Here is a 19833-nt window from a genome sequence, read left to right as displayed (position 1 = left end):
CATTCCAACCAATCAACAAGTTGGCTGGTTGGATGTAAGTTGGACTAGTGTGTGGCCAGCTTTAGTGTGCCTTGAGGACCGTGGTTGGGAACACCTGGCCTAGTACATCTACCCCTCAGTCCTCAACCAAGCTATTGCTTATGAATGACATAGGTGGTCTCTCCAATGACGTCACTCAATATTTAACAACTGATTTTACGTCACATACAAAAATAATAATTATAAGATCTGAGCATGGATAATGCTGACATGATATTAGTTTAGCCAGGAACAACTGGGTAATGTCAAAAACATATAGTTTAATGCACTGGTGAAGGGATTGAGAAGCAGCCAAATCTGCCTCTGGGGATTAGCATATTAAGATTAATTATATAGATATAAAATACTAAACATAATACAGATACAGTATAAAAAGGAATCCATATCTGCATTGCATCTGATAGAGTGAAAATGCGCATTATCGTCATATATAACCAGAACGTATTTTAGTTCCGGACTCTCACCGTGATGAGCTCTAACGTGAACACAGTAGGCGAGATGTACTGAGAGAGAGAGAGAGAGAGAGAGAGGGGGGGGAGAGAGAGAGAGAGAGAGACGAGAGAGGGAGGGAGGCAGAGAGGGAGGGAGGAGAGGGGAGGGGGGAGGGAGGGAGAGGGAGAGAGAGAGAGAGAGAGAGAGAGAGAGAGAGAGAGAGAGAGAGGGAGAGAGAGAGAGAGAGAGAGAGAGAGAGAGAGAGAGGGAGGGAGAGGAGGGAGAGAGGGAGAGAGGGAGAGAGGGAGAGGGGAGAGAGGGAGAGAGGGAGAGAGGGAGAGAGAGGGAGAGAGGAGAGAGAGGGAGTGAGGAGGGAGAGAGGAGAGAGAGAGAGGGAGAGTGTGTGTGGATGGCAATAAAGTACCAACCAATCAGTTCCCTGTCACTTTAAAGGCAGTGTTTAAAAAAATGACAGTTAGGAGCTGATTGGTTGGTACTTTATCTCTCTCCATGAAGGAGACATGAGACCATTCCATGCTCGGCAACTGGCCATCTATCCAGAGTGGGAGCAAACAGTTTAAATATTAAACTCTGATGAAGGCAGGCACTATTCTACCAGACATTAAAACAGCTTAAAAGGGAAACGTACACCTTTAAGCTGTTACTGCCCCCCTTGTGATGCTAGAGCTGGGATAAAATCAGGTGTATATACAACGAGGGATCTGATAAAAGCTGGCAAACCAGCACTCGCACACTCTCAACCTTCATCTGGATGGCTGGGCATCAAACCGGATTTTAATCAGTAGAACAGAATAAAGAAATACACAGTAGCATTACTGTATCATAGATCATCCTTTACACAAAACAATAATGCAAAATACACATGCCATAGGGAACACGAAATTCAAGTCCATTAACCCACTTTAAGAATAAATGTTATTAAATAGAAAAGATCGGTCTTAACAGTCTTTTAACTTAAAGTCAAGATGGCAAGATAATATTAGCACTGAGATGATGACCTCCTGTGTGCCACAATGTAATAAGTCCCTATTACTGCATGTCTGTGCTGTTCTTACCATATACTCTAAAGCCAAAAGCTTTAGACATTCATTTTAGAAAATGAAACTTGTAATGAATGAAAAGTACATTAATCATCAAATTCAGTAACATATGACACAATGAGATTGTAGGGCTCCAATTACTGTCATGTACAGGCTCAGCGGCAAAGTGCTCCCCTGGGAAGAGAGAAAAAAAAATAATAATAATTATACCCCATCGGGTGTGCTATAAAAAGCATGACAGTTCTTGACTGTCGACAGTAAGAAGGTTGACATTGTCATTAGGTTGACCATCATTCTGTAGACATGTATTTAGGGGCGACAGGGTTACATGGTTGACACAGACTAAAATGCTGACACGTATCTTTTTTTTTTCGTTATTGTACTCGAACACTAAAAATCGGCAGGTAACCGTCCCGCCTCCACAGTCCACTGAGTACCACCCTCCCCCCACTGCCTTTACTCTGTCCCACTCTTGCCCCATCACCCCGCAGCTGCATAGTTACCACGTTCCTGGAGACTGATACTCCTCCTCTACCTACGGCTAGGATCTGCCCCCTCGCTCTACAGGCTCTACCAACTGGAGCCGTTGGAGCAGCGCGCCTCGGATCCCAATGCGCAGGCATGTAGGGAGGCGGACCAGACCTTGGAGGATTATTGCATTTTCAGGAGGTTTGTCTAATGTATAGCCGCGTTCCACTCTGGCCACAGAAAACGCTGGAAGGTGCACAGCTGTGGGTACTAAGACATTTATATTGCAGCTGTACATTGATAAAGACTATACAGTATATATAGCAGTTCTGCCCATAGGAAGATCCAGCTCTTCCCTATGAGCAATGCACGGTAGCAGATATTATGTTTGATCTATACAATGAATATTGTCAATTTACCAAGGCAATGAAAACTGTTCTGTAACGTGGCCATTGCAATAACTGTTACTCAGCTTGGTAGAGAATAAGCTTCCGGACACATCTGTGTTCTGCACATTAGACCTGTTGTGAGAAACTATGGGTCCGATCCAGAGAGACGTAAGCAATGCAGAGATTTGCGCAGATCGAGCGCGTTTTAGACACTGCACATGTGTGAAAAATGTACTGTGCACGCTCAGAGATTGGTTTACAAAAACGCACACACGAGGATTCACCTGCAAAGTGAGTGACAGGTAATCAGCGTTTGGGGGAGGTAACGGGGGGGGGGGGGGGGGCTAGAACAAACGCAGGCGTGTCTGACCGTTTAAACGCCATTTCATGGGCGTGCATAAATTAAATTAGACACTGCAATCTCGTTCGCAGCATGAGAGCGGTGTGTGTGTCAGGAGAGCCGCAGTGATCGAGACGGGTCAAACATCACTCAGAAGCCGCGTGGCTGCCGGACCTGCAGCGATGTTCCTGATGTTACGCTGACGCACGTCATGGGACGGATATCAGAAGGCTGCAGAGGGCGGCCCTATGTGCAAGTAGGCTGTGGAGACATTAGCATATTTTCGCTATTGTGGTCCGTGAGAGATCGCAATTGCGATTGTATTCGCGTAAATCTCTGGATCAGGCCCTGTGTATACAGTCTGCACCCACTACACAGGGACTCACATAGGACAACAAGTTCTATAGACTGTACGTGGGGAACAGTCACTGCTTTTATTTCAGTGCTGAGAAAAGAATATAGACGTCATATAGCATGGGGTGACGACATACATCTACCCCACACACAAATAGATCCGTCATTTATAAATAGGGATTCATGATTCTGTTCCTAATTCTAAATGAAGATAAGTACTGGGGGCTATTGTGAAGGTGAGAAGAGACAGGTCCAGCATGGAGAAGAATGAGATAGAAGCCATAAATGTAATACCTATAACTACGTATCACCTGGCATCTCTCCCCCCAGGCACCACCTCCCCTACAATCACAGCCCCTCCCCATGGCATACAGTCCCCTGGCACCTCTCCCCAAAGTCACCACCTCCCCCTCCAATCACAGCCCCTCCCCATGGCACACAGTCCCCTGGCACCTCTCCCCAGGCACCACCTCCCCTACAATCACAGCCCATCCCCATGGCACACAGTCCCCTGGCACCTCTCCCCCAGGCCACCACCTCTCCTACAATCACAGCCCCTCCCCATGGACATACAGTCCCCTGCCACCTCTCCCGCCAACTCCCCTACAATCACAGCCCCTCCCCATGGCACACAGTCCCCTGGCACCTCTCCCCCAGGCACCACCTCCCCTACAATCACAGCCCCTCCTCATGGCATACAGTCCCCTGGCACCTCTCCCCCCAGGCACCACCTCCCCTACAATCACAGCCCCTCCCCATGGCATACAGTCCCCTGGCACCTCTCCCCCCAGTCACCACCTCCCCTACAATCACAGCCCCTCCCCATGGCATACAGTCCCATGGCACCTCTCTCCAAAGTCACCACCTCCCCTACAATCACAGCACCTCCTCATGGCATACAGTCCCCTGGCACCTCTCCCCCAGGCACCACCTCCCCTACAATCACAGCCCCTCCCCATGGCATACAGTCCCCTGGCACCTCTCCCCCCAGTCACCACCTCCCCTACAATCACAGCCCCTCCCCATGGCATACAGTCCCATGGCACCTCTCTCCAAAGTCACCACCTCCCCTACAATCACAGCACCTCCTCATGGCATACAGTCCCCTGGCACCTCTCCCCCAGGCACCACCTCCCCTACAATCACAGCCCCTCCCCATGGCATACAGTCCCCTGGCACCTCTCCCCCCAGGCACCATCTCCAGTACAATCACAGCCCCTCCCCATGGCACACAGTCCCCTGGCACCTCTCCCCCAGGCACCACCTCCCCTACAATCACAGCCCCTCCTCATGGCACACAGTCCCCTGGCACCTCTCCCCCAGGCACCACCTCCCCTACAATCACAGCCCCTCCCCATGGCATACAGTCCCCTGGCACCTCTCCCCCCAGTCACCACCTCCCCTACAATCACAGCCCATCCCCATGGCATACAGTCCCCTGGCACCTCTCCCCCCAGGCACCACCTCCCCTACAATCACAGCCCCTCCCCATGGCATACAGTCCCCTGGCACCTCTCCCCCAGGCACCACCTCCCCTACAATCACAGCCCCTCCCCATGGCGTACAGTCCCCTGGCAACTCTGTCCCCAGGCACCACCTTCACTACAATCACAGCCCCTCCCCATGGCGTACAGTCCCCTGGCACCTCTCCCCCCAGTCACCACCTCCCCTACAATCACAGCCCCTCCCCATGGCATACAGTCCCCTGGCACCACCTTCACTACTACCACAGCACATAGTGCACCACACATAGCCCGCAGGACTTCTGCAGGTCAAGATGATTCAAGTATGCATTCGTAAATTAATTGTGTAGTACCCCAGGGGAATTAAAGCACATTTAACACAGTATAATTATATATTGTTAATTGCTTCATTTGTGCATATAAGTTTGTATGTAATTCGCAGTAATGGGCTGACTGTACTTAATTCATAGTACGGCATCAGAATCTCCTTTTGAGGAAAACTCCTAATTGATTAGTATATCAGAGACTTCATATAGAATTAGCAATGAAAAGACTGGTCAGGTGAATATTGGATAGATATCCCCAAATACAAGCTTAGCAATCTAATAAACAAGAAAGGCTAAGAAGAAAAAAAAAAAATCACAATACTGCAGTGATCACAGGCAGAACCGGCAACTGAACATAAAGAATCCAATTATATGACCCGATATTAAACAGGTAGGGTTGTAGGACATTTGCAAAACATCGACATGCACTAATCATCACTACAGTTGCAGGTGTGAACTAACACAGTCAAGTGGAGGTGTTGCCAATAGCAACCAATCAGATTCTGTCTATCATTTTCTAGCATGCAATAGAGAAATGATGGCTAATATCTGATTGGTTGCTATGGGTAACAGCTAAACTTTTCATATCTAGAAGCTTTAGTAAATCTACCTCTAGGTCAGTTTACCTGTGTCATAGCTATAGTTAGCCATCAATACAATCAAGGTATTGATAGCTTACTATATAGCCATGACACAGGTACACTGACCTATTGTCTTACTTTTGTTCACACCTGCAGCTCCAGATGCAGGAAGACAATTGTGAAATAATTTCAGAAATGCATAAAATAAGCATCTGAATACTTGTCCAGAGAAAGGAGTCTACAATGGGCCAGGGTTGCATAAAATTGGATTTAAAATAAAAATAAAAAACATTTATTCGATTTAAATCATTTTTGGGGGGAATTAAATGGATTTTTTTTTATTAATAATTTGTTTTTTAAGTAGACATTTTACATTTTTAAACGTTTATTTAAAAAAAAAAATTCAGATAAAATCCTATTTAAATCAAATAAATCTGTTTTTTATTTTTTAATTTTTTTTTTTAAATCCAATTTTATGCAACCCTGACGTCGATGGCGCATACCGGCACTGATCACATAACCTTACCACACACACGGGCAAATACATTATCTGTTTTGTATGCAGGGTAAATACTGGCTGCTTTTGCATGTAGCCCACAAATGCTGGACATCTTTATTTCTACACTGCAACTTAAGATTTCAGTTCGGACACACCCTCCCACATCTAATTCTCTCTGCACATTTTAAGTCTGCCCCACCTAAGTAGCAGCTGCAACAGCACTAATATGGTAATGCAGCAGGAGGGATCACTGCCTCCTGCATGCATTACTGAACTTAGCTGCCTCTTTGGACACAGCATCAGATCAGCTGTGAGCCCATCGGTCGGCTGAGTCACCATGGCGCCAGGCAAGCCGGCCGCCACAGAGGAGTACAAGAGGCCAGGAACTCTCAGTCAGCCGACAAAGACCCTGGCACAGGGTCGGCTCTAAGGGTGTTCGACCAGTGCGATCGAACAGAGGCGCCACCCATAGAGGGCGCACCCCTCCCCAACATCCCGATTTCAGCGGGACAGTACTGACCCGCTGTTCCACCTGTGGGCCGAAGTGGCTCGTGGGTGGTGAAATCAGGAGGTTGGGGACCCCCACCGCCGCAGCGGTGGTGCCGGACCCCCAGAGTGTGAATGGATGCCGCGCGCATCCATTCACATACGGGAGAGGGCTGGGGGAAGCCTAACCAGTGACGGAGGGCTGGGCTTTACCCCCTTCCTGACGTTATTTGGAAGCATGCCATGCGGGCACGCCTCCAAATAACGTCACATAGGAGGCGTGGTCTGTGATAATGAGGCCACGCCCCCAATTTCGGTCACGCAGCAGGGCGCAGCGTAACGGGCCGGCACAGGGTGCTCAGACCCCTGGAGCCGGCCCTGCCCTGGCCTCTTCACTCGCCCCCAACGGCGGCGACACGCCTCTGTTTTGAAAAGCAGAGGCCATCGCTGCCCCATCTCCACCCAGCAGACAATCCGCGATTGCGTGCACATGCGCAGTACGGGTCCAGCGCATGCGCAGATTCCCGAGCAACAGGAATCTGCGATCAGCAGTGCACAGAATCACCCCCTAAAAGTGGAGAATTGAAAGTCCTAAAAAGTCACAAAGCACAAAACGGATCCATATTAGGAGGCAGCTGGGCCATGGCCGCCTCCTGCCAGTCTCCAGCACTGTAAAGCCATTTTTCTTCCAGAAATCAAATTCCGCTGGTGCCATAAGTGAAAGTGTCCGATGTAAATGAAATCTGACGGTAAACATAAGTAAAGGCAGCGTATTGATACATTATCTATGCAGCCGGTGATCCAGCCCAGCTGCATTCCCACAAACCAACACGGAGACAGACCTAGCAAACGGGCCTAATGACAGTAGATAATGCTGAGCGCTAATTAATGCTGATCATTAATTAAGGTTTTTATGTGGGACAATTAAATACTCTCTTGGTCCATGAAACTTTCAATGAAGTCTTAGCAGGCTCATTAGCAGCAGCTATTAAACTGTAATCCAGCTCATATGCAATGTGCTAACAATGGTGATAAGGGTGTAATGCTCATAGGGGGGGGGGAGAAGTGCTTATATCAGGCTATAGTTACCCCTCATCACCTCACGTTATCTCACGCTGTGATGTCCATTAACCCCAAATGCTCCAGTGAAAAGTTTTAAATGTTTAAACAGTCGCTGGTCATATTGTCAGTACTTTGTTATTTCAGCTGTTTAATTCCATGCACCAGAGCGTAATACCCCACAATATATCAACTATAAACAGGGATTTACATAGACAGACTTAAAAGAGAACACTTCCCTGCTTATCACATATAATCCCCCCTCCCCATATCCCACCAAACTCAAACACCAGGGTTCCTTCTCAGAGCAGGAACAGCTAAGGAATTACCAGCGTCTGCTGAGGCCCCACTTCATCTAATATACAGGTCGCACGGGTTGGAGAATATCTACAAATGATTGGAGTATGTGGTCAATAGCAGCAGGCCAGGACAAGACCCCTTCAATTAGATGCAAGTTGCTGGGAGGGGCGCAAGCAAAAATGAGCCATAATAAAACCCATGTCCAGACGCGATCCTTACTGTGGGTCTCCTATATGAATCACTTAGGGTACATTGATACACGTGGGAAAATAACATGCAGGACAACTCGCCTCTGATTCAACCACCTTCGGAAAAGGTAGCACTGATAGATCCAGGGCCGAAGGGGGGGGGGGGGATCTACCAGTGCTACCTTTACCGAATGGGGGGGGGGGGGGGATCAGTGCTATCGCCCCATCTCCATAAAACTCTGTACCTATCTGCTACCCTTGCCCACGGTACAGCAGCACAGCCGCACATCATGCATGAAGAGAGAGGAGACTGCAGCAGCCGCCCTTCCCAGCCCAGCACACGCCAATGTATGCTGGGCTGTGGGGGGGACCAGGGAGGCTGCCGTCATTAAGCACCAGCAGTCTGGTCTCTCTCATCTCTGCATGATGTGCCACCACTGCGGCTGCGCTATTATACAGCAGTCAGGTGAGAGGTGTTACAGGGGAGGGATTGGCAACCAATCAGCTACTAGCCACCATTTATCCGGTACATTCTACAAAATGAAAGGTACAAGCCGATTGGTTGTTATGGGCGAGTTTGTCCGCTCTCTAGCAGATTTGATACATCTCCCCCAGAATGAGCAGAAACGTGTGTAGTGTCGACATAGTTGGAACATACCTGGCTGTTCTCCCGACTCTGTGAATGTAAGTGTTTGCATCCTCTGGGCAGTCCAGTTGCAGCACCCAGCTGACTGCTGGGAAATCTGGGGATAAAACACAATGACAGGGAAATGTTTACACCTCTTCTCTTGTCATTCCAATCAGGGCACAATCTGTGTGGAGAGTTTGTATGTCCCGCACATGTTTGCGTGTGCTTGCTACGTGTGCTCCTCTCTCCTTCCGCAGTACAGAAAGATATGATACATTAATGCTTATGGATGAGAATTTAAACTGGAGCAGGGACTGATCTGAATAATTAAAAATTCCCTGTAAAGCGCTGCATTATTTATTGGATCTATACAAATAAAGGTTAAAGCAGCAGTCTCATAAAGCATTGGCAGGCTATTAGAAGCAGTTCGGTAAATACCTATTTTCCTCGGGCTGTTTCTTTATGCTAGTATTAATAATGGTGCAGATTTTACACGGTGTCATCGAAACCACAGTCACATAATGCAGTGAGCAGAGAAGCTTTGTAACAACCCTCTGAACTCTGTTTTCCCAGTAAAATCCTCCCCCATCATGGTACATACTTAACCACTTAACTGGCTAATATTTTTATTTTTGTTTATTTTTTTTTAAACAGAAAATTGTCACTTTTTTTTATGATTGAATTCGGTAAAGAAAATCTTTTTCAAACTTATCCATCACAAAATTTTTTTTTTTTAAAACACAGTGGGCCCTGATTCAGAGCCGGACGCTCTGACAGAGCGCTCGCTCTGAATCAGGGCCGTCCCTCTGTTTTTTTCTAGCGGCCTCCCGGCCGCTCGCATAGCTGTGGGTGGCCACCCACAGCTATAGCGAGCGGCCCAAAAAGATGGTCACGATGGACAAGACCATCGCGACCATCGGGCTTGCGACGAGACCCTTGTGGTAGGGTCTCATCTGCCGCAAGCCCTGGAGTGCTTTCGGCTCTATCAGAGCCGAGAGCACTCCCACTGACATCACTTGTGATGTCAGTGGGGCCGGCCCCAGACAATAGGCGTTCCCATGGGAACGCCTCCATCTGGGCAGCCACGCCCTCGGCACTCCCACCAAAGGGGGCGTGCTGTCACTCACCATCGACAGCACGCCCCCTTTGTAGCGAGACCCGGAGTGACGGCTTGCCCGACGGCGATCTTTACACGATTTGCCCGATTTCAACGAATCATGACAAATCGTGTAAAATATGCCCAAATCGTGTCTACTCACAATGCGCGACCCCATAGGTCGTACATCACATCTTCAGTGCTGTAGGGCATATCTGACAATCTCAAGGTGCCTACACACTAGGCGATGTGCTCACGATCCGACATCGTGTACGATTTCCCTTTCAACTATCCCCAGCAGTTGTGGGCACGATTTGGTGTTAAAAACTGTCCAATGTAACAAACGATCTATCGTGCCTACTAACTATTCCAGTGCATCATGACAGATTGTCAGATCTGCCCTACAGCACGGTAGATCTGAAGATGCGATGTACGACCTGCGGGGACGCGCATCGGCATCATGAGTAGACACTCACGATTTGGGCATATTTTACACGATTTGTCACGATTCACCGGAATCGAGCAAATCGTGTAAAAAAATTGCCAAGTGTGTAGGCACCTTTAGCCACGATGCACTGGAATAGTTAGGAGGCACGATAGATCGTTTGTCACATTGGACAGTTTTTAACACCAAATCGTGCCCACGACTGCCGGGGAGCTGCTGGGGAGAGTTCAAGGGGAAATCGGACACAATGTCGGATCGTGAGCACATCGCCAAGTGTGTAGGCACCATTAGTCGTAATGCAAAATGACCAAGACGCTCCACAAGACTGCACTGATTAATTTGATATGCAGCACTTCCATGTCTGTGTGCGAGTGAATCTGTGTAAACCTTTAGTAAAATATATTAATTACAAAGCAAGCACTTCTACTTAGATGTATCCAGTAGCTGTCACTATCCCTTTGTGATTTATTTCATTTTAACCCCTTCGTCCTGAGGGTTCTCTCACCCTTGTGCTGAACCCATTTTCTGATGTTAGCACATATCACTGGGTTTTTATTATGAAATACACACCTTTTTTTTTTTTTTTTTTTTTAAAGACTCTGTATTTTCAGAAAATACCATTAGTTTTTTTTTTTTACTTATTCTATCATGTAAACACCATTTTAACCCAGATATCCCCAAATAAAGTGTTTTTGGCTGAAATTTCAAGAACGTGAACCGAAAGCAAAGGTGATTTTGTTTTTATGCTTATAGGCAACATAAGGTTGTGGTTCTTGTTTCGTCAACAATCCCCCTTTCCAACAATCTGCACTATAATCAAAAATGCCTTTTATATTTTTTTATTTTTTTTGTTGTCTCAGTTTCAACGGGACTCCCCACCGATGATTAGCGCCGGTGAGGAAAAGGTGAGTTAGCAGGGAGCACTTTGCTGTGGATGATGAGGGAGACTTGTCATGCGTATATACCTTTAAAATTGCAGATGACAAGTCCCACTTGTCCTTCGCAGCAAAGGGGTTAATGCAACATGCCACCTTCCTTGGTGCTACAGGTATAAGGTGGATGCCTCGACAAAGGTCCATGTATAGGACCAAAATGTCGACCTCTGATGTTTTAGAACTTGTTGGAATAAAAAAAGATATGCCTGTTATCTACTGCATTTTGTCAGGGATTATTTTATAAGATAGATGTACCACGCCTTGGACGGTTGAACGCACACCAAGGCGTGCGATATCAGAACACGACCGCACACCCAAGAGTGGTATATCTATGACATATACACAAATTTGTTTTACATACTAGAATTAGAAAAAAAAAAAAGAAAGAAAATCAGAGTAAAAAAGAAAAATAATAACACATATAAACAGAAAACCGATCTCCCTGTTGTACTGGCTTTATATCAGGATGACGTAATATACGTACCTAACCCACGGGCCGCAATGTCTGTGGCAAAAAGAACAGCAGCCTTTTTCCTCACAAAATCATTGTACACCTCCATCCTCTTCATCTGTTGCTGTTTGCCATGCAGAGCCAACACGGGGGTGCCAGGCCGCAGCCTGCAGAATGCCCGGAACAAGTACTGGACCTGGGGGAAGAAATAGGAATAGCACAGGCTTGTTCAACAGTGTACCCCATGTAATACTTTACAAACTGGACTGGTCCTGGGGTACAAAATTAGGCTGGTCATTAACGAGAGAAAGAAATTAACTTCACAATTTATTATATCGAGAGGGGCAAAAGAAGAGTCATTATTTGGCTGGGATGCTCTTTATCTTAAGAAGGTGCAGTTGTTAATATTACTGTCATAGGTTCGAATGCAATTAGAGGCGAAAAGCCGCGATGGGCAAAAAGTTTTCGCCGATTTGCGATTTTTGCCCTTCCGCCCTATTTAATTCCAGGAGGCTTTCGTCTGCGCAAAAACTCCATAGGCAAAGACAGCCAAATAAGTTTCTCCACCCAGAGGCAGGAGAATTGTAGGTGTAAAATCTCTATTTTGGGGTACAAATGTGGGGACTTGATTCAGAACCCTTTGGACAACCCCCCCCCCCCCAATAACTAATAAGGCAAAAGAAATTAAATTAAAAACTTAAACCACTCCAAAAAACAACTTGTCATTTGTGGGGTGAAAATATAAAAAGTGTTGGAAAATGGGCATAAAGTAGGGGGCCTGGTATTTTGGGGGGCTGTAAGGTTGAGACAGGTGTTTTTAAGATTGCAGGATGCTGCAGCGGGTGTATTTTGAGATTTTTAAAATCTATAATAGTATACACAATATACTAGTATCCATTTACATGTACCCCAAATTTAACTACAGTACTTATTTTTGCTCAAAATATTGCTTTATATAATTTTTTCACACTTATGCAAACATGAATATAACAGCCCTTTGACTCAATTTAAGATCACTAAATACTTTTTATTAAGGTTATAATACTCTTCTGTATTGATTTCCAGGGTGAGTGAGGCTTTTTATGGGGTACAGACCGATTTCTCCAAAATATGCTGTCCTTTTTCGCTAGCTTCGTTATTCAACACATTCGCCTATCCGTGTTTTCACCTGTTTTGAATTGAATAAGGAGATAAACAGGGACGCGCATGGCGAAAACATTGTGTCCAAACAGGCGAAATCATTGCGCTTTTTGCGGCTTATTGAATTTGGTCCATAGACGGAATTAAACTCTGCACACCCTGTTTACAGATAGTCATGTTTAGGGAAACAATATGCGTTTGACTTAAGGTGCCCATCCACTTGCAGATCTGAAAACGACTACACCATTACAACATTGTAATCGTGCAGTAGTTTGTCAGTCTGTGATGAGCCTGCACTGAACGAGCAGTCGTCCAGTGCAGGCTCATCAATCATCTGCCAACATGCTCAACCTGAAGATATCGTCAGGTTGTCCAGCATGTTTGTACGATGATAGATGTCTAAACGCTGGTCGTTTTAGACATTTTTGCAAACGATTTGCAAACGATTGTTATTGTTCAATCACTCAACTTAATCGTCTAGTGGATGGGCACCTTAAGTTTTCTATTTTACTTGCTATCATTTAGCAATAATCTTGTACAAATGTACCAAAAGTTTTAAAAACAGCACAAAAATAGCTAAACGTAGAAAGGCTGGACAAAGGGGAAGTAGTGAGAATAAAACGGTAAGGGGCGGCTCCGGGTGTACTTTTGCAGCTGTTTAACTGTCAGGAGGAATAAAAACAAACAAGAGGAAACGCATTACTGATATACAGTCACCAGATTTTACATTGCCTCTCGGCCCCCGGTTACAGATGGCAAACGTACAGAGAGTTAGGAGGAAGGCACCACGTCCTCACACTTTCCATCTGTACTCTGCTGCAGGACTGGACACATTCAAGATCCAGGTTACCACTGGGCCTAAATATTCACTACTAGCAACTAACCCTTTGGTGTACTCTGGTTTCACACTTCTTCCCCTTCTAATACAGCCACCCCCACACCTGGAACTGTACACACCTGGGATGGGCGGGATGGCCCATCTGAGATGCAGAATCTAGCTCACTATTTCTCAAGCTTAGTCCACAGGGCAAATTAACCATCCTGATTTTAAGTATATCCATGCTTGAACACAGGTGACTTATTTAGTACCTCAGACATTTTGAGTTAACCAACTGTGCTCCAGAATGCAGATCCTTTAACCTGGAGAGTTAGTGCGCCTACACCAGAGTTCGAGAAGCACCGGTCTAACTAGTCAGGTTTAAAAATACAGTCCTGGATATTTCACTGCTGTCAGTAAATGTCACTCGGTTATGTTACAGGAGAAGCGATTATCATCAGGCATGGAAATGCTATAGCCCTTCATAAATTATTCCATGTATAATTAGTTCATCAATAAACTCCGACATATTAAATAGTAACCTGCACCTCGGCCACTCCTGGTTTACCCCGACCTTTCTAAAAATCCCGGCCTGAGGTACCTTTGATGCCTTAACAGCCTTGTCTGAAAACCCCTATATTGTATACCGCTGTGTATTTATAGTATGAAATGTGCAAACTGCCCAGTGAGTACTCCGGGTTTGTACCCTATAACTTTATTTCCAGCCATCACACCCCAGGCCAATCCCAATTACCTCTTTACAGCTGGAGAAAAAGACGATGCACTTCTTCTTCAGATGGTTCCTCACAAATGAGAACAAGAGGTTGATCTTTTGGGGCAGATCACAGACCACGTAGTTCTGTTCCAGAGTGGCGGGGGTGCTGTAACAGAAGTCGTACAGGATAAAGATAATCATCATATACATATTATCAGGGTTCCCTTAGCAAGTCAGGAAAGTAAAAGCAAACAGCTAGGATCTTGTGTGGAAAGAAGATGATTTATACAGGAATCCATGTATTACAATTCGGCTGCATACCAGCCACAGACCATGCTGGGATTTGTAGTGTCACAAGACCTGCACTGGCTGTTCTACGAGCATCGTATCTCCTCCAGGCTGCACACACAATCCATTTTTCTAGCAGGCCTGCATAACATACCCGCTGGTTCCAGCTCAATGCCTGGTAATTGCTGGATGGAGGGCATAATTGCTCATTTTAATTAATCACCACAGTATTTAATTTATTAAAACACTTCAGATTAGCCTGTCAATTAAGTACTTGTGCGGAGTGCTCCATCTCGAGCTGTGTAAGACAAGATAACGCCAGCAGAAAGGGAGTCACCTGACAGCTGCACTTTCTTTCTTAAGTTAAAATATTACCGCATTAATGAACCTGCCACGTAATGCCAACCCCATAAATCACGCCAACAGGAAATCATTGGCTGTACGTTTAGCTCACTGAAGTATTACTTAACTAGTACAAAACTTTCACCAACCAAAGAAAAGCTGTAACAATGGGACAAGTCCTTCTCAAGACACTCACGTAAGTCAGGTACAATGGTTATTGTACTATAAAGAAGATTAGCAGAACTTCGTTTTGTAAAGCTTTTTGTGTGAAAAGCTGCATTGTATAAACGTATGTTATATAGTGTTCACTCTAGCACCCTGCACCTAATCAGTGAGGAGGGCATATTTTAATTCTTAAGGGCAATATGTTATACATGACGTATTCCCTACTCCCTACAGCTGCAGTAGCTAAAGCGATTCATCACGTCTAAAGTGTTGCCCTTCAAGACTAAAATATTTTGTGGCCGGAGGCCGGCCCCACATGTATAATGGCGGCCGCGTGGCACTGAAGGGGTTTAACCCCCATTGAGCGGCGCCATTTTCATAAGACCAAAGGCGCCAGGTGCCTGTTGTAAATGTGTACTCTTCGCTAGGCGCTGAGTGTTAATAAGTGTGCTTTTAATGTTCTATATGCCGCGGCCTGGACCCGCTGCACTGGGGGAGTGTGGGTACTGCGACCAGCGCTGAAACAGTTAAAGTCCCAGGACACAGTTTAAAAGCACAACGCATATGGTATAATAAACTGTAGTAAAGTATATATATTTATATAGCTGTAATGCACTGCAGCTGATCTGCAATGCATTAATGCATGAAGCAGAGTATATTTAATAGGCTATGCACTTATAGGAATATGGTTCAAGAGTATATTATTGTAATTGGCATTGCCCTCCTGACATAGGAAGTGATATGTTAATTAACCGGACCTATGGTAGTGGTCAAACCCTTTGAAGTGCATTCCAGGTGAGGCCAGCATAGAAGCTTTCTGTGTGAAGAGTCACATGCTAAATCGTCCTTTGATATGTCCCTGAGATTGTCTCTTGTGTGTGTGCACTTCTGGGGAAAAAAAAGTGTTATTCTACATAGATATTTTGTCACTGTGTGATAAATGTATCAAAGGATGAATGTCATTTACCATTTCCTGTGAAATGTTATGTCAACATTTTAGGAGACAGTTATACTGTATGCGAAATCAGTTTATGTTTAGTTAGCAACTGCTTTTAGGTGGTAATTAGAAAGGAGGAAATTGGGTGACTCCTTTGAAATGTAATACGTGGTTAAATATATTTTCTGATGAAGCATGACTGGTTGAGAGGAACACAGGGCGGATTTACCCCCCTGTGATATTGTGTGTAAATATGATATAAAAAGAGGGCATGTGAGCCCTGTATGTGTACATCTTTGAAAATAATTTGTGGAGAAGAACTGCTGATTGATAAGATTTCTGTATGCTAATGTACCCCTTCATTCGGAAGGTTGAGTCTTTTTTAAGACTTTGAGCAATAAACACCTTTGCCTTTACTTCGACTACATCTGTACCCTGCGACCAACAGAATTGTGCCAAACGCTATTCTGTTCTCCTACTGTTCTGGGTTGAGCCGAGCGTCTCCAAAGTTCAAGCCCTCTGCCGCTACCGTGCAGAGCCTGCTCTATTGCGAGGGATCAGGTGGGAACAGCCGACACCAAACAGGAGGTGTGGCCGCAGTCAGTCGACGCATACACAGTCAGTCGATGCATACACAGCAGAGCGGTTCCAGGCGCCGGCGGTAGGAGCCCGAGTGTACCTAAGAAACGGTTCCAAACGCTGATGGTTGAGTTTGGTGGTGGCAGCATCGTTACACCCACAGCGCAGTGGGCGGAGTCAGTGACAGGCGGTAAGCGGGAATCCCTGATACCCCAAGGTCAAGTGGGGATTGAAACCCCAACCTGTGATCGAGAGTCTGGGCTGGAAGCCATCCGGTCACATATGGTCTCCTCACTGATTACATGCAGGGTGCTAGAATGCACACTTTTATCAGTGATATCCTCCTGAGTTCACAAATAGCCTGTAGATGTTTTTATTGATCTGGGAACTCCATAAAAAACCTATATAGAGCCACAATTGGCCCACACAACGTCCCTCCCTGAGTGGATTGTTTCTAAACACAGTTAATGGAAGATCAATTTTGAAACAGTAGGTTTGTTAATGGTTTCGTCGTACGTACTGATACAGAAGCATAGCAATACGTAATCTTGTCTCAGAGTAATAGAATAATCTACGGGCAAGGACGCACTCTAAGGGTGCAGAGTGAGTTTGTCTGGGTGTAAATAGAACAAAAAATGATAAGTAAAATTCCATACAGAACCCTACATGCAAAATTCGGCCACTGTCCTAACCACAGGGCTGCCACTACACTTAGGTGGTTGTCTAGCGCCCCAGGGTTCAGAGGAGAGGCGCCCTGATTACTGAATGAATGACAATGTCACTAATTTAAGGTCTTTATTTTCAATGTGCCACTTTTTCCCTGTGTGCTGGCTGCCGACATGGAGTGAACGCAGTCAGGAGCTTCTTACCCAATCAGCTGCCATCTGCTGCTCCTCCATCTTGGAAATGAGCTGGAGTGAGAAGCTAGGCTATAATGCCACATTCAGGAATCACACTCCCTAAAAGAAACCTTGCTATCCTGAGATACACAAGGCAAGAAATAAGGGTAGGGCTGTATCTATGAGAGGGGGGTGAAACCCAGCAGGAGAGGTAATGGCTGCCTTGGGTGTCAAGGGGGATACGCACCAACCCTGCATAACCATAATCAGCTGCCACCTAATGTAGTATTTATTGTCATGGCAGCCAATCATAAGGACAGCCATAACTGTATTATAACTAGGGATGTACGCCGATCCCTGTGTTTTGGATCTGTATCTCCTCGTATTTTGGATCTGGATTTGGTTTTGACAAAAACCACCCCTTGCGTGTTTTGGATCTGTATTTTTTCTAAAAAAAAACAAAAAAAAAAAACAAAAACCAGTATTATTAAACCTCAATAACATTTATTGTAAATTTTGACCACCTCATAGCTCACAATATTGATTTCACCTAGTTTAGGCCAAAAGGTTGCATCCAGCTAGCTGGCTAGCCAAGCTAAGCGACAGCAGTGGGCGGCACTAACATGTGGCAGTTCAGCTTCCAACATGGCACAGAGTGGCATTGCAGTGCAGGATGGCAGTTTAATAAACTATAAGACCCCTAGGAAGTTTAAAAACCAAGAATGTTTTCCTTAACTAGGTCAAAGGCCCGGCGGAGTTGGAATATGTTTATGGACTGAAGACAGGGAAAGGACGGAAGGATAGATTAGTTTTGAATTTTTTTTTTTTTAATGTTTTGATTCTTAAAAAAAAATATGAGGGAAGATCACTCTAGGATCAAGTTCTTCAGTTCCTAAAAGACACCTTTGATCTGGAGGTTTTTTATTTTTTATACATCTAATAGAAATGAGGTGGCCTTGATTGTGGAGGTGCTGCTAGAACATACTGTAAACAGACATTGACTTTGTACTCAGGGAGGTTTTTAGGGATAATGGGACCAAGACTTGCTGTTTACATCAGAGGAAAGCAGCCTGTAGTTCTCCGACCACCTGCAGAGTCACAAATACTTGGATAATAAAATGCGGTCTGGCCAGCAGTGTCACCAAACAATAAGAGCGCAGCTAAGTGTGGATTGATAATATTAATTTTATTTCACTTATATTTTTTTTACACTGGGAAAGAGCACCCCTGAAAGAGGCAGCAGTCCCTTGATGAACAACACAGACAGCAGCCCTTTTTTATGGATAACAAAGCACCCCTTCAGCCCCAGACCCCAACAGTAGAAGTTGGACAACACACTGACACAAGACAGTGACACGTCTGTTCAGTTCACCATCCACACTCGGAGTGAAAATGGCGCCGATCATCCGGGACCTTTATAGAATCCAAAACCCGCGAGAATCCGACAGCGGGAGGATGACGTTTTGCCTCGTTTTAAGATCCAAGTCAGGCGGGAAAACCCGAGCCGGTCTTGGATCCGACTGGGAATTGCAATTTTCGGGTGGGTACACTTCTCTGAGAACCGGACCCGTTCATCTCTAAATATATCAAGGAAGACTGAGGTGAGTAAAAATGTGCTGAACCCCCTCCTCTAAAGCTCTTTACTACCCTATGTGTGACTAAGAAAGTGGCAATTTGCTCCATAAACTAAAGAGATTTGGACGTTTATATTTCATTTCATAGTTGCAAATATCCAAACCACAAACAGGGCTCATCTTGCACAAAACATTAAATAATCTATAATACATAAGAATGTACAATATTTTAGGGTGAAGTACTTTGCACCACAGACGGACGTTAGCGAGTCATGAAATGCCTCCTTTTTTCATCTATATAATTAGTAACTCCCAATCATCAATTCACCAATGGATTAAAGAGACTCCAGATTTTTGCCTTATTTATACTATTAATAGCTACAAATCTGAAGACAGATAGGCTGGTGAGAGGAGCACTGGCGATTTCTTATAGCGCCCATGATTAAGCATAATTAATACAATTTAAAAGGTTGGCTGCATACTGTGAGGGGCATTTATCACAATTAATCTGGAGTAAATACCCCTAGACAGCATTATACTGAGGGGGAAGTTTCTGGGGATCGCTGATCTGGGGCAATTATCTCTCATCAGGGACCAAATGTAATAGGGTAAGAGTTTAGAAAATGCGAGAGATTTCTTACACTTTTAAACGTAATAGAGTCCGAGAACATGCTAACTCGAATGTTTTTAGATTAAAAAAAAAAACTCACGGTTTAAACTCTCATCCAGATGTTTTCCCATTATGAAGATAAACCTCAGCCAATGTGAGAGGTTACTGCTAAACGCTCACATTTTCAAAAACTCTCTCCGTATCACATTTGGCCCCAGGTGTCCATTACGTTTATTATTGTTTTTTCCAATATTTTTAACTCCATGCAGTATATGCATGATAATTGC

General features: G+C 45.2%; 1 protein-coding gene across 2 annotated transcripts in view; it reads right to left on the bottom strand.

Moving 5' to 3' along the window:
* DDX10 (DEAD-box helicase 10) overlaps window positions 1-19833 on the bottom strand; it is a 294884-nt gene that overhangs the window by 236779 nt on the left and 38272 nt on the right. For both annotated transcript variants that reach the window (XM_088456682.1, XM_088456683.1), the window contains exons 7-9: window positions 14252-14378; window positions 11574-11736; window positions 8644-8728 (exon numbers count right to left, since the gene is read on the bottom strand). In XM_088456682.1, coding sequence (XP_088312808.1) covers window positions 8644-8728; window positions 11574-11736; window positions 14252-14378 — 375 coding nt within the window. The remainder of the gene's footprint in view (window positions 1-8643; window positions 8729-11573; window positions 11737-14251; window positions 14379-19833) is intronic.

The sequence above is a fragment of the Taudactylus pleione genome, unplaced genomic scaffold (genome assembly GCF_031769625.1).
Source record: "Taudactylus pleione unplaced genomic scaffold, aTauple2 ptg000711l, whole genome shotgun sequence".
In the NCBI taxonomy this organism is placed as follows: domain Eukaryota; kingdom Metazoa; phylum Chordata; class Amphibia; order Anura; family Myobatrachidae; genus Taudactylus; species Taudactylus pleione.
Note: the sequence above shows the minus strand (reverse complement) of the source record. Positions and strands in the feature narration are given on the sequence as shown.